The 23,779-nt window shown below is 42.8% G+C and overlaps 1 protein-coding gene across 2 annotated transcripts in view; it reads left to right on the top strand.

The window, feature by feature from the left end:
- Positions 1-15,048: 15,048 nt before the first annotated feature.
- The window catches only part of ssbp4 (single stranded DNA binding protein 4), an 83,303-nt gene continuing 74,572 nt past the window's right edge, over positions 15,049-23,779 (top strand). For both annotated transcript variants that reach the window (XM_083969747.1, XM_083969748.1), the window contains exon 1: positions 15,049-15,191. In XM_083969747.1, the coding sequence (XP_083825873.1) occupies positions 15,136-15,191 (56 nt within the window). In that variant the 5' untranslated portion in view covers positions 15,049-15,135. The remainder of the gene's footprint in view (positions 15,192-23,779) is intronic.

Raw genomic sequence — 23,779 nt, 5'->3', positions numbered from 1 at the left:
GAGGTGATTTAAGAGGTGCGACTGATTGAGCCAGCAAACTCCTCAGACAGGTTGTTCTCATGACTGGAACCATTGGAAACCAAAGGAAAAAAAACACTGGTTACCTTTAGACTAGACTTACGATTCAAGCTTTGAGAAGCCTGAAGCAGGTGATGTTGAGTTGTATATGTACAGTAGTATAGCTTGGGGCTTTATCTTCAGAAGTTATCAGTCAGATCTTAAAAGTTATAATTTTGCAGCAGCTTCTTGAACAAGCTGCAGACACCTGAGCTTGATGTTAGTGGGAGATAAGAACATTAAGAGAGTTTGAGACTGAGGTTTAGTGAGTGGAGCAAAGCCATTATTGGTCCTACAGTTACTGTAGGTCTCCTCATTTCAGCTGTCGGATCGATTTCTACTTTCCAGTGAAGAAAAACTGATCAGTCAATTAATTTGCATGATAGCTACCTTAGACAGTGAATGATTCATATCAATAGGTTCAAGCCTTGTGGAGCGAACTATTTATAAAGTAGTGTTACAGTTCTCTGACTCACCAGTGCCTCCAGTTAGAGTCTTTTTAAGAGATCCTACGCCAACAGTGACCACAGTGTTCATTGTGCTACTTAATTATCAGTGCGGTGGAGGAGCTGCAAGGTGCCATGACACACAGTAATATCCAGCCACTCAAACACAAGCAGAGGCAAAAATGCAGAGCTGAATGTGTTATATTTAAGTCTGGATTCTGCATCACTGTGGTGGAGGCTGTTTACAGAGGACGAGAGCGTGTGTGTGTGTGTGTGTGTGTGTGTGTGTGTGTGTGTGTGTGTGTGTGTGTGTGTGTGTGTGTGTGTGTGTGTGTGTGTGTGTGTGTGTGCGTGCGTGCGCGCGCGCATGCATCTGTAAATGTGCAAATATGTGAGTTCTTTTGAGCCACTGTGTTCTTTTTAGCCATAAATATGCACAGCACATCTACTGTTTGTACTTAGGCAAAATAGATGGCATTGCTGGTGAGCAAAACATCTATCATTTCTGCCTCTGATTAATAGTTGTCCTGGGGATGGCTGCTCTGCAAAGAGAGAGAGGGGGGTAGAGGGGGGGGAGCCGGAGAAAGAGATGAAGTGAAGGATGAGAGGGAGAGAGAAAAAGCAGAAAACAGCAGTGAAGAGAAAATGAGAGGAGGAGGACAGAGTAGAACTCCTGCTGCCCAGGAGTCAGAAACTGTTAAACAGAGACACAGAGTGAAAGTGAGCTTTCTGAATGTCTCCTGTTATGTTGCAATTTTGTGTTGAAAGGGTTTATGAATAAAATCAGCAGAGGCAGTTGTGTCAGTGGTAAAATGGTCAGTTACAATGTTGTTCTGGAGGTTTTAAGGATTTTTTTCTTTTTCCCAATATTGTAAGTCATCCATTTTGCCAACATCATGTTTGTTATCATGCTGCCTGGAATATGAGCATCATCACGTAGCTGTTTGCCAAGCAGCCCCGCAAATTGGAAATTGTCATTGGCCACAGGGTGTCTCACAGTCTGAGGGAACTGTGGTCGTGATCCTCTTGATTAAGGATTTAGAAAGTTCAAAACGACTCTGTTCAGGTCAGGAAAAGTTCACAGTCATGGTTGAAAGTAAACAACTTTGAGGAAATGTGACATAAACAATGGGCTTTTGCGTCAAAATCACGTATCTGCAAACCTCTCCAACCACTCCAACCACCTCCCAAGCAGGTTTTGCAGTGGTAAAATCTCACGCTATTTGTGAAAACAACAAGAGGCGTTATTTGCATGGCCAGCAAACGAGTTCTGAGAGAATTAATACCATCAGACAGAGTGGGAATGCATTTCTTTTACAGTAATGAACATATCTGCAAAATGAGAAAATGAACTGTCAAACTGTTTGGTTTAAAATACTCCAGCTGAAAAACATTAACTTTGGTCATTGGTGTCTAATGTTACTACCCTTGGGAAAGCTGGGCAGTGATACAATGACTTCTTTTCATCCAGCTGCCGTACTGTGATTTCTTGACATTTTGTTGCTTGCTAGCTCTGAGAACAAAATGTTACATCACTAATATCGCTAAAACAATGACAACAAACACACGGGTGGGTCCAGTGGTTGAGAGTGAAGACCATATAGTTGTAAGCATCGCAAAAACACGTTTCACTTAGGTCAACATCAATGTCAACTCCAGACTCCTTCAAAACTTTTAACTTAAAAGTAATTTAGAAGCGTATCAATTTGGTAAGGTTGTCACAATAGCTTTATGTCCATTCGACAAATGTGGACAGTTGAATTTCTTTGCTTTTTCTTTCTTATTTCCTGTTCTTCTGTTTAAATTATATTTATTTAACCTTAGTTTACCTTCTACTTCCCGTGGTACCACATATTTATCAATTTCAGTGACTTCAGTCTGGTGTGATCACGGGAGTTTCAAAATGGAAACTGTTGGTCACAGGGTTACTCACATATTGCCCATCTTCTTGTACCTTGCACATGTGTATATATGCTGTGTGTGTGTCTGTCTGTGTGTGTGTGTGTGTGTGTGTGTGTGTGTGTGTGTGTGTGTGTGTGTGTGTGTGTGTGTGTGTGTGTGTGTGTGTGTGTGTGTGTGTGCGTGAGTGAGTGCCATCTGCTCGGGTGTTAAGACGGTTAAAGGCAAACAAAGGACACAATGCAAATAATGTAAATAGCCTTCTTGGCTGTCTCTATCACACAAGTCACTGTTATCAGGAGTGTGTGTGAGCATTTGTTTCTGCGTGCATTTACGTGTGTGTCTGCATGCATTTGTGTGTATCTGCGTGCATTTGTGTGTGTGTGTGTGTGTGTGTGTGTACAAGAGTGTGCCTATCTGAAATATGGGTGTATGCTAATAAGAAGCCACATGGATATGTAGGTCACGTCAACCTATTTTCTGCAAAGCCTTACACCCCCTTTCCATGTAACATACACACATGTACTGAAGCACGCACACACACACACACACACACACACACACACACACACACACACACACACACACACACACACACACACACACACACACTCACACACACACACACACACACACACAGAAATACAGTCACAGCAAAACACTAAATCCTCCCTCACTTCTGAAAACACCCGTTTTTAATTTGAGCAAGTCTGAGTGAAGCTGAGGTAGAGGGAGCAGAGGATGGGATGCTACATTCCTGACACACACACACACACACACACGCACAAACACAAACATGCACACACTCTCCAGGTTGCTTTTCTCATATAACCCAAAAAGCCCCAGTGAGCATCTCGCCCGAGCCTCCACCTCAGCGTGGAGCCTGCGGTGGCATTCCCCGGGCATCCCATGGTGCTGGCTCGGTTTTGATTTTACTCTTCACAGTGGTGCGCGCTGAGACAAAAGCGTCAGTGTGCCGTCCCTGCTGCCGTCTACAGATTTATACAGCTCGGTTTAAAGCGGGAGCAGGGTTCATGCAGGCGACGGGCTCCCATGGGTCGATCTATCGAGATGTTTAAGTGCGAGGAAAAGGGGAAGAGGGAGGAGAAGTAAACCAAACAACACTGCCATCCCACTCCTCTGAAAACATTGGCAGCTCTAAATTCATTATCCCACCATGGCTATTTTGGGAGCTTAAAAAATTAGGCAAACTTCATGCACAAGCGTCTCCTCATCTTCTTCTCTGTGTTTGTTTCTGTCTCTCCCCGTTCCTCCCACCATCTCTATCTGCCAGTCAGTGTAGGTGTTAAGAACGTTAAGAATGGCTGTTTACTTTCTGTGTGGTATTATTCATATCAAAGAACCCGCCGCCGCCCCCACCCTCCTCTGTACAGACAGGATCACAATCCAGTCTGCCCGCCCTCCTCTTCATCCCCACCTACCCCGCACGCGCACACACCTCCAGCTATCATGTCAGTTGCTGTCCCTTAATTGACCCCCGTCTTTGCATCACACACAATTTAGCCAAGTTAGTCAAACGTACAAGCGGCTAGCAAGTCTGATGGAACAAAACGCAGCTGGAAACGTATTAGTCTCACTCCATTGTCTCCATCAACCTATCACAGCCTTTTCATAGATGCCAATCTCACCTCCACGTAGTACGTTCATGCTGCAGTAATTAGTTTGTGGCGTTTTATTTTCAGGCGTACCGACTGAAAAGATTATACGTTTGGAAGAAGTCGGAATCACCGGCTGTAGTGTCAAATGAGTTGAGTCATAGTGAAATAAAAGTTGCAGGTATCATTTTCTTCCCCGTGTGATTGGTAGTTTTCGTCAGTGAAGGGTTTGTGTTTTGCGAAGCTCAGGGAGTGAATGATGTTCATAATGGCACCAGTTCTCTCTTGTAGGGCACAGAGGAGCAGACAACCGTCTCTCCCTGACTCCCTGGTGTGACAACCCCCATTACCCGTCTGCTTAAACCCCATCCCCCCCTGCCTGCCACACACACACACACACACACATGCAGGCCCTCGGGGCAGTGGAAGGTCACAGTGCTCTGCCGCGCTGGCTGGCAGTGGTGTACGAGGGTGTGTGGGAGACATGCAGCAGAGACAAACTGTGATGCCAAATGTATGCACGCGTTTGTGTGGGCACGCATGCTAGCAAGTGTGCTCATGTGCATGTTGTGGAACAGAGAATTAAAAAATGTGACAGAGCAGGGGGAGGGAAATGAGGGGTGGTATTAGAGAGAGAGGTTGCTAAATGAAGAGCAGGGATGGCAGAAGAAGAGGAGGAGGAGGAGGAGGAGGAGGAGGAGGAGGAGGAGGAGGAGGAGTGACTTGGCACAGCATTTTTTTTTTTTTTTTGCGGGATCCACTGAGGCATGTTTTTGGCATGGTAGCTGCCTTCACGCTGATGATGCAATTTCACCGCCTGCCTACCAGTCGCAGGCTGCGCGTGTTCTTCCTGCCACCACCAGGCCCGGCTCTTATCAGAGTGTGACTGCGGTTCGCCATGGCCCTCCGGGTCCAGCTTAGGGGATCAGGGTACCACAAAGCCTGTTAGAGAAACAGCTAGCTGCCACTCTCACTTTGGGTTGACGGTGGCCCGTCGTCCTCTCCGGCACTGTCATGGTAATTCGACTCTCCGTCTGAGGAAGGCAAAGCCAATATATTGTGGTGGTGGGGAAGTAGAGGGTGGCGGGGCGGAGCATGGTGGGTAATGGATAACGGAAGGAGAGAGTGAGCAGGCAGAGGATGCAACCACATGTTTTAGTGCGGCTCTGTTGGGTATGGGCCCAGTTGTTGGTGGTCCCCATCTAAAAACTGAGCAGGAAGCCACACTGGAAAAATCCAGAGCAGTTCTTCCTCATAGATATCACCCAGCAATGATGTGGATCGACTGGTGGCAACATGACAGCCCTGCTCATGTGTATGTTATCATCTGAGGAGTATCAGTGACAAGGGAGATCGCTCTGGTGAGAGCAGTGTCGCTATTTTCACTACATCGGCCCATCTGGGATCTTTCCTCCTCCATCACACAAACGTTTTATCCTGACAGTCGTCACTTTAACATCAGCCTTGTTCGTCCCCTCCTCTCTGTCTCTCAATGTCTCACTTCCTATACGTGCCATCCCTTCCTTTTCCATGTCCGCAGAGTACGATGGGATCACAGCTGTGGAATATTGTTGTCAACACGACTCTCTTTTCCCTGGCTGTGACTGGATAGAGACCCTCACTCACATGTCAAAAAATGTGTTGCCTTCCTGTGTGCGCGTGTCTGTTGTGTATGTGTTCATGCATGTGCATGTTTATGCTGCGGTGGAGCTGTGCCACTGCCCACAGAAAGAAAACACATGAGAACATTAACACCCCCCTTCTCTCTCTCTCTCTCTCTCTCTCTCTCTCTCTCTCTCTCTCTCTGTTACTGCACTTCTCCCCACCCTCTCTCACCCACTCCCCTCTCTTCGTCTGGTTCTTAAAGGTACAGGAACAAAGTGATCAGGTACGGGGTAAAAGTAAGGGAGGAAAACACAGTTACATATTGCAACACATACCACTCTGCATCTCACCAGAGCACGTAGAAGTTTAGCAAAAAAAAAGGTAAATGGAAATTCACAGTCATGGGTGTTCAACGGCCACTCCATGGTTTGCGTGTCGCATAGGCATCAGGTTGCGCAAGAGGTAAATTTTGTCATCTGCCCAGGTCCATGAGAGTCTGTCCATACAATATGCATGCACCACACGTGTAGAAAATATCTGTATGCACACCCACAATTGTAGTTTGTATAGATGCACATGTGGGTCTGCTTCAAGCCAGCAGCCGTCCTGGAGTTTGCTTAGGGCTCAGATGTACTGTAGTTGTATTGTATGTGAAGGCCTCCACACTGTGTGTCAGACTGTCAATTTTGAACCATGTCAGATTTTGGGGTGAATTTACACAGAAGGTGCCACTCTCATGTTTTCTTTTTTTACTATCAGTCCAACAATGGCAATTAAAATGTCTCATTGGCTACTGTAGGTTCTGCCTCACATCTTGTCATGATGATGCCAAGTATTGGTTTGTGCTAGTTTATTGTAGTAGTTGTCACATTGTGAGAATTTGGCATTAAGTTCTGTCACTGCCACAGTTTTGATCAAGACCATGTATTTTGTCCTCAAAGCTCTAAATCAAAGCTCTCAGATTTTACTATGTTTCTCACCTAATTCTTGTCAGCTGCTGTGATTCACAGTCAATTTAAAGCCTGAAGGCCATGTTCATACAGACATTAGCAATATGGTCGAGTGAGAGGCAGAGCTGTTATCAGTAACCTGTACTGTATGTAGGTTTCGTCCATATTAATGATATATTTTTATCATTGCAGGGCAGCAGCATGGGAGTGACTGCTGGTTAGCATGTAATGTTTATGAGCCACAGTTATACAGCTATTCATTATTTGACATCTAAAATACAGAAAGATGTGTGAAAGAGAACACGTGTTGCTGCCGTAATATGAAGTTTCGCTATTGAACAAAGGACAACAAAAGAAGAGGAAAAGTTGTTTTATTATGAGCAGAGGTGTCTCCAATAATGAGCTGAGGCAGGACCTGGGGTTTTGTGGGGCCACTTCAGGTTTAACTGAGTTTTCATGGTTATGACTGTGGTTGGGAAACCCAGGATGACGCGTTGAGTTGATAACCACTGTGTGTGACAGCGTAGCGCAGCCTGATAATGAAAACAGATAACCTGGGTATGTTGAACATGCACAAGCCTTTGGAAATGTTAACGTTGGCGCAAGTGGCTTTCACACAAAAGCAGACATACCTCCACGAAACTCTCACACATTGTACTGCTGTTTCAAATGGCCACGGCCAATGGTGACCCGTTAACACATTTCTGATGTATGTGTGACGATCGCTGCCACATACCATACAATGATTGTGATGCACCACGGTACAGTAAGGCTTCAAACTAATAGATTTGTTCCCCAAAACCTAAGTTTCTTTTTAACGCGGTGGTGTTTTCTATTTGAATACCTGGTAAAGCCTAATCTCTCCTTTGTTGGTAAATCTGAAGTAATACAAGTTAAATAGAAAAAATGGGAAAATTTAACACAGATGCGTCTCAGCCATTAAGGCTTTGGTGCTGTCAAGTGCAATATGTTGAACAGTGTTTTTAAAGTTTGCAATGACTTTGAACATTTTTACGAGGCGGCCTAGAGAGATATAGGAGATGGATTTTATTATTATTTCTTTCATGTGTTTCTGCAACCTGTATCTGCAGAGGAGGGGCACAAAATCAGCGAGTGCCAAAGCTTTGCTTCTTTCTTTGTCTCTAATTATGGGAGCGCTGAAGAGCACAGAGTCTTTCTTCATCACAGCAGAGGCTCACAATAGCCGCTGGGTGTCAGATGTATGAAGCGGAGGAGAGGGGGTGTGGGGAGGGTGCCGGCCGTTTGGGAATGGCACAGACGAACCTGGTGACCAAGTGGAATGACGCAAATCAAAACAGACAAACAGAGAAGAAGGCAGGAGGACAGACAGAACAGCTGGTAGGTCGGCAGGCAGACAGACAGGCTGCAGAGCAGATAGACAGACATAATAACAGACAGACAGGTTCATATTTGGGATAACAGAGTGCTTGAAGTTATGTAAGCAGGGGCTTACAGCTTCAAAAATCTTTTAGCAGCAGTAGATGTTTATCCAGGCGATGCTGTGCAGAGGGATATAATTGTTTACTGTTGTACACAATTCCCTACACACCAGTGTTTTCTGTGGTCTTTGCTGAGATCTGTAGTTTTTGCAGTTAAAATGTAAATACCTTAAAATGACGAAACCTAGCAACAGAACAAAACCAGTTTGTTTGTGGAACCATGAGTTTATAATCAGTGATGGACGGACAACCAGGAGTTGAATATACTATGATTCAATTTAAAGAGGAACTAAGCAGGATTTCTCCCGTGGCTATGCTACATTTTTGCCTTAATTAAAAAGCTCCGAAGTAATTGTGATCGTTAACTACATGACTTGTGACTTATTACGAGTGAGAACGGAGGCTCTTCGCCTTCACCTGGCGTCTTACGGCTGAAAACCAACCTCGTAACCAGAACAGCGGAAAAGCCAGCGGACTTGCATATTCCCCTTTAACAGTGGCTGAATGATTTATTGATTAATGTCTGTTATCAGTTCCCTGTGTAAATTTCACACTTTCATGAAAGACTGGATTAACATCAATGATTTTATGAGTGTTGCCTCCAATTCGATCTGTCACATGGATGCACGTGAACTTCCTCTAACCTGTTTTGACCCAATCAGAGACAACAAGAGGCATTTGAGGAGAACCACTGTAGTCCTGTTGACTTAAAAGTACTGTATGTTAAAGTGCCATTTTTCTTCTGTAACTCAATGGTGTCAAGGAGGAGCAGAGGAAAGATGGGCTGAGGGTGAAGAGAAGAAGGAGAGGCGGATCGAGGGGCCTATGTGAGTGAAGGCTGACTCATAGGGATTGCAGGGCGGAGGTTTCACTGCTGCCTTGTGTTTGGTTGTTTTTTTGGGTTGTGTGTTGCTCTTTTTACTGGCCCTGGGGAAGGTTCTCCACTACACACACACACACACACACACACACACACACACACACACACACACACACACACACACACACACACACACACACACACACACACACACACACACACACACACACACACACACATTAACCAACACATGAACACATGCAGGCTCCAGGGTAGCCTTCCGAGGCAGGTGCAGAAAAATGGACCGGGAAAAGGCGTCCATTCGCTCTGAGCTGAATTATTCAACCTGTGATTCATTATAATTTGGCATCACAAAGGCAGGGGCTGGGGGAATTCCTCTGCTGGTCTGGACTGCAACTTATTGTGTTTTTCCTTCCCGTGCAGGCTGATGTCAGGGTGGAGCAGGGACCTAACAGGGGTACTGGATGCCTGCACGTCTAATGTGGACCTTCACTGCTGAAACTGTTGCATAACACGACGGGAAGGAGTGCAGACTGGAGTGGTGCAACAAGAGTTTAACACGCATTTCAGCATAAAGAAAGTCAATGTGGCCAGGGATTGCTTGGTGGTCCCTGGCTTTGCCATTACATTGTTCTTCTAGTGGATGAAAGGCTGACCAAAAGACAGAAAGACAGGGAGGAGCAGAAATGAACTCCTGTTGCTTGTCTCGAGGTTCCTCTAGTGTTGTGGTACTTGAGACTGGTCCTCAAACCACATTGTCAAGGTCTTGGTCTACATTATTACTCGGTTTTGTCTCGGTCTCTGTCGAGCTGGACTTGGGATTTTTCTCAAGCTGCAGTGACATCTTTTTTTTCACCACAAATGTCTGTCTCTGTCATGTGCTCACTTTGGTTTATGTAATGTAGTCCAATAACTACAAGATAATTAAAATTGTTCTACAAAAGTAAATGCTTGTGTAACCATCTGAAAAACTTAGTTGTACCAGAGTCAACAATGGGAGACTTCAGCAGGTTCTGTGCTGTGTTATTCTGTTCAATCCAAACTTTGTTTCAATTTTATATGGTAGGCTATAGATTTTATATAAAATTGTTATTATTATTTAGCTGATGGATAATGTAGATGTCAAGCCACATGAAAATGATGAGTACTGGCACTGAAAACAGTAATGGTCTTGAAAATGGTCTTGCATTGGTTTGGTCGTGGTCTTGACTTGGTCTCGACCCCCTCAAAGTCTTGGTCTTGGTTGACTCAGTCTCGGGTTAGATGGTCTTGACCACAACAGTAAGTTCCTCCTAAAACTAATATGCATTGTCCAAATAATAATGCATAATCCTGGCTCATTTTTTCATATCTCTCACATTAATTCGTTTTTTAACCTGATCCAGTGGATGTGAAAGATGAGAGATGTCCCACTGCAAGATGTATTACTTGAAATTAGATTGTATTACAGTCACTGCATATCAAAGCTATTATTACTTTTAACCTCTGACGTCAAACGTGTATTACCTTATCGCAGAGATTACTGTAACTGTTTTACTTTCCATACTATGCCAATCTGAAAAAGTAAAATGAAGTATCTTTGTTAATTATGCAGTGTTTTAAATTTTTCTATTTAAGCACATCTCTGGGCAACAAAATGAATCAAACCGGACTTGTATTATAGGAAGACATTTCGCCTCTTATCCAAGGGGCTTCATCAGGTCGCAACGCTTTGGTCCAACTTGCCCAGACATAACGATGACTTGGATGAATGAGAATATCCGCACAGAAAGCCAGAGAAACATCAAGCATGGTCAAGATGTTGAAGTGGTACAAAATAAACAGTGGCATCAAAAGACATTTTGATAAACCCAGTTGTTGTTTTTTTTCTAAATTATAATGAATCGCGACAGCCTGAACTGATTTAAAGGAATATTTACCTTTATATTTCATATCTGGCCTCTGTCTTCTGCCGGCACCAGTAGCCTGCACAGTATCACACATTGATCTCTGTGAGCAGTAAACTCTACCTGATAAGTCAGTATGCCATCGGATATTAAAAGTTAAAGATCACAAGCACATCCTGCCTTTAGGCCCAGCTGACAAAAATCATAAATGTGTCTTACTTTAAGGATCCAGCAGCTAATCATAGACGGTATTATATGAGCTGGTCACATTCGATGATATGGAGCGACTGGTGTGCCACCTCCCCACAGCTGTTTTGTAATTGGAGTCGGAGGTGTAAGAGTGTCAGGGAAAGTGGGTTGCCCTCAGGTCCCTGGTGTTTCAGTGTTGGAATGACTAATGATAAGCAATTCCCATTTAACTAACAAGAAATCAGCAAGAGATCTCATAAGGACTGTGGCGTTGTGTGAGATGTAAAGTGTACAGTAAGAGCTGTGCTCAAATCGGAGGGTGATTGCTCTCTATGCAGAACAGTGAGTAGAACTTGGCACTGGAGACTGCTGCTTAAGACTCCCCTGTGATAACCAAGAACGCCCTTGATTAACTCATCGCTCCTAGTTCCACATCCAACCTGTTCATTTCTGGCTGTTTAATCATCAGAATAACCAAAGGTCGTGTGCCCTTTGCTGCTCAGAAAGCTGATTCAATAAAGTAAACCTCAGAGCTGTTTGTGTAATAGCCTGTACTTTGACCAGCGTGCAACAATGGCTGCTGTTTAGTCTGGATTAAACAATGATGGATATAAAGGTGCATAAACTATGATCTCATTATCATCACACAAACACCCACCAGTTTAAATAAAAATCAATAAGGTTCCCAGAGAACCAGTGTTAAGGCCTATTCCTCATACCAGTTTGACAATACTTCTCCCAGTGATGAATAATATAAACATTTCTCAAGCAGTTCCAAGTGTCTGCCCCTTCAACGTTAAGCATGGGTCAAGAGTTGGTGAAAGGGTGTTTTCCTGTGTCCCATGACCTGTAGAGACGACCTCCATCAAGTTCAGGGTCTGAGCCACGTGCGTAATATGGGTTGTTTGATGAAGAGGTTTGACAGGAGCAGTGACTAGAAAACAATGTGTCGCTCTCCCTGACCCTTGTTATATTCCTATATTTCCCCTGGAAGAGCTGTGATGCAGGGACATCGTGGGTCATCGGGTTTGATGTGAAAGTGTCCAACACAGATTGTGCCTGTGTTGGAAAATACTGGTTTTGACCAGGTAGGCTATATGGTCACCAAGTTAATTTTGATATGAGGCTGAATGACATTGGGTGTGTTGAGAAAACAAAGAAGTGATAGGCTATTAGACAACAAGATGCCCCCAGTCTATACAAAAATAATGTATAAGGCCATTGAAAGCAATATGCAGTTCTCAATGAAGTAAAAAATCCTACAATATGAAGCAGAGTAGATTTGTTGTTAGTTTCTATATCAGCAGGCCTTAGAAGATATTATTACAATGCTTATGATATTATTAGTCCAGACTAAGTCCAAAGGACATAATGAAATAGTAAATCAGTATTTTTCATAATGGCAATAAAAGAATGAGCGGTTGTGGCTATGGCTACAAACTAATGTTTGCTTTATTTGGAACGGCAGGTAGACTGACCTGGAAGGTGTGTTTAGACTGAAGTGAGTTTTACTGGCTTTCATAAAAAGTCAAAGCAAAGACTCTGGTGTATAAGCTCTGGGCATATTGTGAGTGCTGCATGTGTGTGACACACTTGTTTTTTGGTCTGTTACAGGATAAGAACCTAAACACTCATATGGATGGTTCATATTGGTTGTTATTTTAACATACAGTTGATACTCTGACTATTTGGAATGTGTGAAAACTATTTGCTATAATGCCAAGATTTTTAGAAATGATTTCTGGCTTAAATATGTGCGTATGACAACTCGCATTTCACTTGAGGGGATAAAAACTGTGGTTATGGAAAATTAATAAAGTAAACACATGTAAACATGCTTCATGTATTGGAAATGAATGTGGCCACTGGGTGTAAATTGTAAAGTCTGGACTGGTTACAATGTGACAGTTTTCACAGTTGCAAACACACACTTCTTAACACTGAGGTCATTTTTCCAAAACCCACACAATAGCACAACATCATTCAGTGTGGATTCAGCTCAACTCCATTTTGTGCATTAACATGTTCAAAACAACAATTTTACTGACATCTGATAGGCTACATTAAAACCTGCTATACACCAAAGTCCCCCACTTGGGCAGACATAGGCTACAGAACAACCACAGAGCCTCCACAGCACTTTATGAAAGAATCATCAGCTGGTCTACAAAGTGTAAAAAAAACATGTTTGTATGATTACAGTATATGACCCAAACACAGCCCAAACACTACTCAAATAAACAACTAAACATCAAACTTCAGGAAGCACCTCTGTGTGGACCCAGTCGCCACATTTCTGGCTCGTATATACTACTGTACATTATGCAAAACACACCAGCTACCGCCGAAAGAGCCAGCTACAAAGATTGGAACGATAGGCCTACATAGCAGCCGCGGCTACACAGAAGCTACACAGCAGCACGGCAGAGAGAGAAGCCAACAACGAGCAAAATCAAGCAGACACAGACACTGCTTGGCCAAAATATGGTTGTAAATTTCATATTACCTTTGCTGTTTTGCCGTGAAAAGTTTGTTTTATGGGTAAATCCCATGGTAAATCCACAATATTTCCAGTTTGAACTTTGACCGGTGTTACATCTAAATCGGTCCGGACGGGCTTTAGGAGCAGGGGAACCTTTAGAGCGAGCACACAACAGCCTGCTGCGCGTCACCTAATATAATACATCCATGCGCGTCACACGTTTCAGGATTTGGCTGATTCTGATTGGCTGCCAGTACCTACTGTCAATCACATCAACGTGAGTATTTTTTTTTTTTTTAATTTTCTGTGTGCCATCTTCATTTACTCTTCACCAGTAACACATATACTGAAATATACACATCTCAGCAATTTCTATTTTCCCCCCCCCTTTACTATGACACCAAAAGTATTGAAATAGACCTTGTGGTTGCAGAGATACACTCATTTTATTATGGATATGCAATTTTCAAGAAAAGGCCCTAGAAAATAGGCTTGGTTTTTAACACGTCACGTGTAAATAAATATAAATAAATAGAAAAGCAGAAACTGGTAATCCAGACATACATCACTGAGAGTCTACTTTCATTTCTTGTTGACCTTTATGAAAGACTTGCACCAGGTGAGGAGAGCGGCCAGGTAAGGCTGAATCCACAAATCCTATCCTGGCATGGGGTCTCCTTTTCCTTTCTTCCTTGCTCCCCATCTCTCAACCTCATCCTTCCCCCAGAGGTGGAAAGTTTACGACCACCAGCCACGTGATCAGATGCCCCTCTTGGATGTAGTGTATTGCAAGTCCTAGTCCTACTAAGCTGAAAATTCCCTTGAATAACACCAGATGGCCAAAATTGACTTTACATTTAGTCTGAAATCCCCTTCTGACGTGTCCTTTTTGACGCTGAATACTGTGATATTTTCTCCTGTGATGTGACACATACAAAAAAATGTAGTTTGGTCATTGAAACAGAAACATATAGTTTTTTTTTAGCTCATAAGTTGCAGTGGTTAATTGATATATATATAAAAAATACATATCAACAACACATCACAATGTGGACACAGTGGTAACAGTAGACTATGTAGCCTAGTGTATAAAAAATGACAGTGGCGTCAGCCTTCATGTGAATGAAAATAAAACTGGAGACAAACTCTTAGAATAAAAAACATTATGTTACGAGCTCCCCAAAGAAGCTGACCCGAAGAAGTGAGCCTACACCCGGCATGCCTTTCCTCCGTATTCCCCCTCTTTCCCTCCTCATGTTTCTGAGGTCAGTAAACAAGAAGTGTGTGTTTCCCTTTAAGGAGCCCCCTCCTTCTGCACAGCGGAGGGAGGAGGAGCAGGCCTGCGGAACAGCGGCTGAGGAGGGGAAAAAAATCCAACAGAGGACGGTTTCAAGTCCCCCCAATAGAAACTGTGCCTGATTTGTGGCCAATGTTGGAGATGTAAAAAAAAAAAAAAAAAAGAGAGAGAGAGAGAGCGAAGAAGAGAAAGAGAGGAGGGGGGAGAGGAGAGAGAAGGAGGAGGAGGAGGAGGAGAGAGGGGAGGGGAGGGGAGGGGAGGGGGAGGAGAGGAGGGGAGAGGAGGGGAAGGGGAAGGGGAGGGGGGAGGAAAAACACTAAAGGGGTAGCTATGGAGATGGAGCGTTTTCCTGGCTGCTTTCTTTGACAGGTGTTGAGTGGGGCAAAAGTCTTAAAACAGAATCCAGCATGTACGCCAAAGGTAAAGGAGCTGTCGTCCCTTCCGATAGCCAAGCGAGAGAAAAGTAAGTGAAATCCGCGCTTACATGCAAGAGTTTACCTGCTTTATCATGCGGGCGAGGGGGGCAGAGGAGGGGAGTCAACTTTCTAAACTAGGTACTGTAATTTAAAAGGAGTGTACTGTACTAAAGTGCGCTCCTCCGTGCGGTTCCCCCCTCCTCCCTCCCTTCCGTCAGACCACCTTAGAGAGGTGCGTCTCTTAAACTTTTTTTTTTTAAATTTCACCTCTTGTTTGCACTTTTGCTTTTTTTTCATTGCATGGGATATTTAGTAATATTGTGTATGTGCAAAGCGCGCACACTTCTGCTGAAGGAACTTGGCGCAACCTTGTTTTATTTTGAGGAGCAACACTGTAGCTATTTTATATAAAGGCTATATATCAGTATTGTGTATTAAAGCTGCACGTTTCTGCTGGTGCTGCGTTTAAAGCCGGAGAAGCGCATTTTCGTTTTATTTCGGGTGAAACATGTTTCAGTGGGGGGTGCTCGTCCCCGTGCGGACTGCCTGCTCGGTGGTCTCTCTTGTAGCCTATGCACTTTTGTGGAGGTGAAGTTTGCGGATGGTTGAATTTATGTTTTTATAAACAGAAACGTTGAGCTTTGTTTGTAGGTTTTCTGTTGGTGTTCAGAGACGCTGTGCCGGGCGCAGTCTAACCACTGGCGATGAAGGGAAAAGTTTTGTCCCATTCGGCAGTCGTGCAGCGGTGGTAAACTTTTTAGCATCCACTCACATCACGGAGAAGTCACGCTGCCACGGACACTGGGCTGTAATCTTGACTAAAGGATACTTAGTGATGAATGTCTGGCTCGCATGTAATTATTGTTGGTTATTGTGTCTGGAATCAGTGTAAAAAAAAAAGAAAGAAAGAATCAAATTGAGGTCTGATTTAAATTCGATGCATTTAAATGCATTGTTTGCTAAATATCACACGGGCGTTTAATTCTGTGAAATTTAGTATAAACAACATTTAATATTTCTTTGTGCATGCATTAAAGCACAGAAAACCAATGCAACTTTAAAATGTCACTGTCCCTTAGACTATACAGTGAGGGCTGCACTGCTTCTGCTTCTCATTGCCTGCTTTTCATTCGCTATCTATAATATTTATAATAAATGTGTGGGGCCATTCAAAGACTTGGACCTCCTTTGCATCCCAGCACTTCAGATCAGTATAGCCTTTTATTATCATTCGCTATTTTTAAGCATGAAACAGTCTAAGGTTAGAGGAGTGAGTTGGAATCCCTGCTGAGATACAATTGTAATCTGAAAACACTGTCAAGTCCTGGGAGGCTGTGCTGTTACACTGCACCTCATACATGTGTAATAGAAACAAAAAAAATCTTCGGAGATACTCCTATTTTAAAAAGATATATTTGATGCTTGGTCGTGTCACATTCAATTGATTAAGCTTTCTAGAGATTTGGCTTGCTCATGTGCTTAGTGTAAGCTTCCTCGAATACGACTTTGTACATGTCTGGTGCCAAGAGTGTTTAATTTTGCTCTGAATTCACATCAGTTTATTGGAAAATTGAGCAGCTCTCTGTGTGTTTGTGTCTGCTGTTGAGGTGGAGGAGTGAATCCTAAATGAAAACAGTCCCATGTGGTTTTATGAACAGCAGGCAGAGTGACCTTTGAACCAGCATAGGATGCTTTAATATTGCATATGAACCATGAGCAGACGCCAGGCTGCTTTTACACCTGTTTGTTTGCCTCAGCGTCATCACTCTGCATGTGTGTACAATACATTGAAAGCAATGAGTTATTTAAATGCTGCGTTTTTTTTAGACAGTTTTTAGTTGCACTTGCTTGTTCAGGGAGTGTGGATTATGCTCCATGTGTTATTGGGAGTGAAATCAGTGCAGAGGCAGCATGTATTTCAAATGATGGTGTAGGAGGAGGATTAATAAATTAACTCATACGAAATACAAGTCTTTTGAGAACTGGAACTGGTGAATGCATCTGTGTTGCGGCTGCGTGTGAATAACAAATTTCTTGAATTTGTTTCTTTAAGTGTGTTTGTTTGCATTCATTTCCACCCCTCATTTATCAGACGCTCCATAGTCAGTATCACGTTATTTAAGCCTGTGTATATATTTAGTTCGGTGTGGGAGTATCTGTGTTTGTCACAGGCTTATAGTCATTGTCCAGACATAATGGGCAGCGCTTGCCCTCTCCCCTCACCTGTCTTGTCACCCTAACCTGCCCCGCAGGGCCAACACATGTTTCCTTGTAAATGTGGAGTTCACAACAGCTGCCTCAATGCATCACTGAATTAGCTCATATTCATATTTACATATTCATTTGGCTCTTTACATATTCAGATATTGAAAAGAGGGCGCCCCGGATGGACTTGTATCGGATTAAAGCAGACTTGGTTATTACAGCTGCAGCTTCTGCTCAGAGGATTGATAATCAAGTCATATGCTTATTTAATTGAATAAACTATAAATTAATAATACATCTTATCTATCTCTGTCTTGAAAGTAAGGTTGGAATCTGGTTAGTCTCTGAATATTAAAAATAAAAAATATATACATCACTGTACATCAGCTATAATCAAATATTTTTAGCTCTTTCACTACTGCCAAGTTTAAGCTTATTATACTTTTGATTTAGACCAAGTTGCAGTAAAATGCAGTTAGATTTGATACATACAACTTGTTGAGGGAAGAGGGGAAACTGATGATACAAACCGGAGAGAAATGTAACTTGTCCTTGGCAGTGTTTTGCTTACAGTTGAAAGCAGTCAGACGATACAAGGGTGTAGGCACCACATGTAAATTACACTGGACTGGATTACTTTGGTCCAACAAGGATGAAGTTGCAAAGGGAAATATATATTGATGCATGTATTTTCATTTTTATGAACAGCCTCCTTATGTAGTCCCTGGAATGACTTCTGCTACTTGAGAGTATTATGTGACAGCGTTGCCTCATTAAATCTGAAATTATTTCACATACAGTACGTACAGCACACAAACCGTATTTCACAAAGAGAGGGCCTGCAGAATGTATTTTTTAACACTACGCTTGGTTTTGTTAGCAGTCTGCTGTTGTTTTGAGTGACAGCCAGCTGCTGAGGCTTCTCAGGGAAACTGTATATTAACGGGAGGTTAATAGAGGAAGTCTTGGAACAGCCAAAAGAAACAGTATCTTTATAATTATTATTTTTTTTACAACGCTCCCTAGTAACTCCAAGAGGAATGGATTAGAAAAAAGAAAAATATCTGACAGAGGTAGCTTACTGTATATGCTGCAATGTTGTCAGTGCTGCAGGTGATTTATTCCAGTTCTCACCACAGGAAGTGATGCTTTGTTTATCTCAGGTATAGGCTTTGAGAGCTGGTGCCTTGGCACATGCTTCCTGGTGTGTACTGGTGTGCAGCAGGAGACAAAGAAACTAAAAAAAGAAAAATCAAACACTCCTCTATAACATAACAGGACCTCTTGTGTTAAACACTGTACTCTTCAGTTAGCAGCTACCTGAACGGTGCAAAGTAGTTCTCAGGTTTAGTATACAAAATGTTCCAAGATACCAGCTCAAGTGTGCATTTAAGTGTGTTTACAAGGCCATGTGTGTATCAGTGTGTGTGTGTGTGTGTTTTACTGGCTTTAAAGCCTTGAATCCAACCTGTTTGTTCAGAAATGCAACTTAAAACAGTCACACGTACATTTCACACTTGTGTGGATTCCTTCACTCTGCCAAGGCCTCGCCATACAAGTGGAGTTGAGCTGCCTGGTCTCACTGTCTTGTATCAAACATTAGGGAGGGGAGTGTAATGTTTTCTTTGCACACTCTTGAGAAGCGTCATTGTGATTAGACATTTTGTAAAAAAAAAAAAAAGAGAGATGCAAATAAAAATGATAAAGATAGAGAAAAAAACTGCCGCCCTTGTGACCAGAGAAATTAATTACTCTCCATTATTTTTTTTCCCAGCGATTTTATTTAATTTAATTTGGAAAAGGGTAACACAGCAGCTTCAATATTAATGTCACCTTATTATTTAGTAACTGGAACCTCTTTGAAATGTGCACTGATGAATCCGGCATCTTAATTAAAGGTGCCATTCACAGATATATTTCATAGTGTGATCAAACATCTCATTTTTTAAAAGCACGTCCTCAGTTTTCTGCTCCCCTTGTTTGTTTTCTAATACTCTCTGTTTGTTTACAGACATGTTTTTGTCATATTCCGAGTGTTTTTGGATTTGTTTGGAAAAGAACTTCAAGTGTAAAGTTAATCAGTTTGTTTTGAACATGGGGTTCTTTACATCCTCCACTCCTCCTCTGGCTCCTCCCACGTATTTACATGCAGTTTAATGGGGATCTTCAGGTCTGAATGCATGGTTTTGATTCTACACAGATGGCTCTGCCATCTGCATTTTAGCCTTTTGAGAGAAGCATAAAGAGCTGCACACTAACATAGACAGAAACACTGCACTAAAAGTAAAGAAACCCTTGATTTACCCTCGGCACCCTTTGGCTGACTGTGCCTTCATTCAGATATGTCAACAGTCAATTAATGCTGCCTTTCGTCAGCTGCTTTGGGTGCATCCGCACAAATTTGTCAGTTTTCTCACTTGAAATAAAGGAGACAGTATAAATATTGGTTCTACGTGCCTGAAGTTGTTAATCAGTTTGGCAAAAGCGCACACAGTGTGTATGTCTTTTATTAGAATACAGAGAGAACGTGTCTGAACAGACAACAGCTAAACAGATGTAATCTGTTTCTGTATTAAAAGTCATCTTTTATGTAGCAAACAAGTTACTTTTTCTAAAGTTTGGATACATTTTCTTAGTGACTTACTTCATATTGTTGTCCTCATTACCTCCTATGGGAGGAGACTGTGGTGATAACAAAAGTATGTTAGCTATGTCAATAATAATCTCTTATCACAGATCAGTGTAAAGCTCTCTCCTCTGCCCCTTTCACTTAAAACACACATTTTTGAGTGGAAATCAAACTTTGATAAAAATGATCAACTTATCAGACAGTTGAGGTGTGAGGTCAGAGGACATTCACAGGTGAGTCTGTTCACAGGTCACAGAGCAGAGCAGAGTCAAGCTGCTGCTGCTGGTAGAGACGCCAGAGTACTGTTAGTGTGTGTGTGTGTGTTTGTTTGTGTGTGCGTGTGTGTCTGTGTCTCTGTGTGTGTTTGTGTGACAGTGTGTGGATTAACCCATGGCTAAAGCCATGCGTGTTTACACGCTTATAGACACTGATTTGTTTTGACAAAGGAACTGCCATAACAAAGCCAAGCAAATATAAACAGTGTGTGCAGTGGGAATAAGCTTTAGTGAAACAGCTTCACAGTATCACAGGTGTCTCAAACAGACATCCAACCTTTCATTCACCTTCAAGTGATACATCACTACATTCACACCTGTTCACTACCACAGTGTCAGATCTATGCTGCTTTTATAAGATGTCTATAAATATTTAATATTTAGGAGATAATATTTTGTGTTTTTTATTCAGTTACGCTTCGTGTTACATGGAGGACGCCACTGGATCCATAAATTATGCATGCTATATATCTTTATTCTGTTCTGAAAGAGTTGGATTGTATATGAGAGCAGATGCAGTAACGGGCACTGCTTAATCCTGCTCCATCACTTCCTCCGTGCATACCTTACCCTGCCCTGCCCCTGCTCTCGCTGCTGAATTATTGAAACCAAGACATGAAAGTTAATTTGCTAACTGTCTGTGCTTTAGCTGGCTAAACTCAGCTGAGAGGCTCTTGTCTCTGGAGGCGAGTGAAGGAAAGGAGAGGCTGGATGGGGCAGCCTGGGGCTAAATGTCAGGTGTGTTTCCAGGGGACGAGGCAGTGGGAGAGATCTCCTTGATGTGTGGACATGGAGCAAAGTACTAGTAAGGCCACAAGAGGTTGGGGCCAGTAAAGAAGAGAAGATCAGAAATGATGTTGTAGGGTGTGTGTGTTTTGTTTTGTTTTTTAACCTCGGATACAGTTCAGCCAAGCTGGGAAAACTATTGCAAATGATGTTGTACTGTAGCTTAAGAGAGGGAGCGTGAGAAGCAGACAGCAGATGCACGGCTCGGCTTTGTGGTTATTTCAATGTAAACTAACACACAGGCTTTATAGCATGATATCCCAGTCAACAGTCAAAGTAAAGGTCAGATATTCCTCCTCCCACTCAGACCCATCTCCTGCTTCTCGTCATGTAAGTTGGTACAACACGTTATTGTTAAATCTCATTTGTGGATGTTTTCAGCCGAGGAGAGGAGAGTGAAATGTGTAGGAGAGGAAATGTGAGACGAGACGTGGACCGTGTGTGGTTGCGGTTTGCCTTGTAAGCATCTCATCTTTTATTCCTGAGTGACATGTGTAACTAGTGCAGGGTTCACAGGGAAGGAATTCAGGTTTACAGTATGCACAGAGGGAACCGCTGAGGCCCTGACCTTCAGTTTCCCTCTGACACAGCTCTCCTGTACAGTACATCCACCCCCACGTCTCCTTTATCTACCTGGCCTTCCTCGGGCTCTGCTCCATGAGCTCGCAAAAAAAAAAAAAAAAGAAAGAAAGAAAGAAAGAAAAATGTCTCCTCCTCAGCTGAGTTACACTTACTGCTTCTGACAGAGTATAAAAAGGTGTCCCCTGAAGCCTGGATTGAATGAGTGTTTTTAAATAATGCATTGCAGCCAGGGCAGGTGCCCATCGCTAGGGCATAGAGCCCCTCAGATCACACCAGGCTCTGCCATGAAAATTTCATTGCTGCAGTGCTCATGGGAATCTCTGTTCGATGCTGTACAGTGTGAACAGGGTGTATAGGAGCTGACGCCTGCCACTGGGTATTTCACACTGGAAAAAAAAAAAGCCTTTGGGTTTTTTTTTCCCCGTAATGTTTTAAACCAATGGATTCCCCCATTTCACCACAACTTAAACACCCCTGAACTGCTCATGCTGATGTTGCAAAAGCACGGACACATGTTTACATCTGAATTACAGTGAGTGATATTTCCAAGTAATAGCTTCACTTAAACGTCAATCAAATATAAGATAGTTAAGGACAGCAACTAGACTGAAAAACACAGTAGGCTATTCAGTTAAAATGTATACAAAAGTGGAGAATTGCATTTGTTGTTGTTTTTTAATGGCTGGAAAAAAAAAGATCGGACTTTATCGGAAAACAAACTAAGTGAAATAGAGGTGAACAAATCACACAGCAGTTTCATTACACAAATTTTCAGGCAGCAACACGTAATTAAATGTGATAGGCTTGCTCCTAAACACAACACTAATCGGTTTCATTTGATGACACCAGGACAGCCGCTCAATCTGAGATCAATATTAAACATTTACAGCAAGCGGTTTGCTCTGACTAATCCCTCTCCGTACTGGGCTATCTGTGAGCGGGCCTGACCAGCCCTCCATCATCGTACCACATTGACATACACATTTTTTTAATGGCGTGTTTACACTGAGTATCTGAAATAAGTGTTGATACAGTTGTAACTGATGTAAGAAGGAGAAATACAGGAGTCGATAGCATCTGGTGTCTAGTGCTGGTTGAAACTGGTTTGGACCAGATGTAGCAGATAACGTTGGTTTGGCAGTTTGGTTGATCAGATGCTGCGGTGAAATTCAGCAATATCTTAGAGAGGATGAAGAGTGGAGTCGCTCAACTCTGGCCCGGCTCATTATTGATTCATTCAGTATCATCCTGCATCAACCCAAACATTACAGCTCAGTGTCTGCTCTGACCTTGATGCATGTGATCGGCGTCAATCTCCGTTCACAGGGGCACAGCAGCTCCCCTTCTTCTCCTGGTCTGCACTGGAGTGAAAACACACAGATGCTTCTTTGTGCCGGCAAGAAGGCAAAAGGTTGCTTTTGTCAGTGAGGGGTCTGTGTGCGTCTCTTTGCAGGTTTAGTCTCTGATCATGTGTTCATTATTCAGTTGTAGACAGAAGAAGACAACATGATTGTCATTAGTTAAGTAAGAAGTAGTTCTTTTTCTGAAGGCTGGGCCAGCCTCTCTAGTCCTGATCCCTTCTCGTCTCTCAGGGATGAGTGTTACCACAGTTAACAAGGAGACGGCCATGACAAGTAATGAGGATGAGTCAGCTATTGAGAGAAAGAATATGAAAAAATATCACACTCTGTGATATAGAGATATGTGATTTTAATTTATCAGACTCAAAACCACCTACAGTCTTTTGTAAATCTGTCCTTTTGCCTCCTCAGAGAAAAAACGGCCTTTGTTCAGGCTGATCTACACTGAAGTGGTTGAAGGAACAGTTAGATAATAAGATTGATACGTCTCTCTGATCTGTCCATGACATCTGAAGGTGTTGCTGGGAGGCGCTTAGCTTAGCGGAGCATAAAGACAGGAAACAAAGGGAAACAGCTATCCTGAATCACACTAACACAACTTAAAGTAGAAGTAAGCGATCCGGTCGTTTTGGCTAATGCTGCGTTCCAGGCAGGCTTTTGAAACCGTAAATTACAGCTTCAAGTCACAACTTACGACTTTGTAGCGTTCCAGGCAACCCACTCGTGTTTTTCCGACCTGTTTTACCGGTGAAAGTCACTATAACGGCCACTCGTAACTAAAACACGAGTTACGGGCT

Source organism: Trachurus trachurus (genome assembly GCF_905171665.1).
Source record: "Trachurus trachurus genome assembly, chromosome: 4".
Taxonomy (NCBI): Eukaryota; Metazoa; Chordata; class Actinopteri; order Carangiformes; family Carangidae; genus Trachurus; species Trachurus trachurus.
This window is presented reverse-complemented; position numbering and strand designations above follow the sequence as displayed.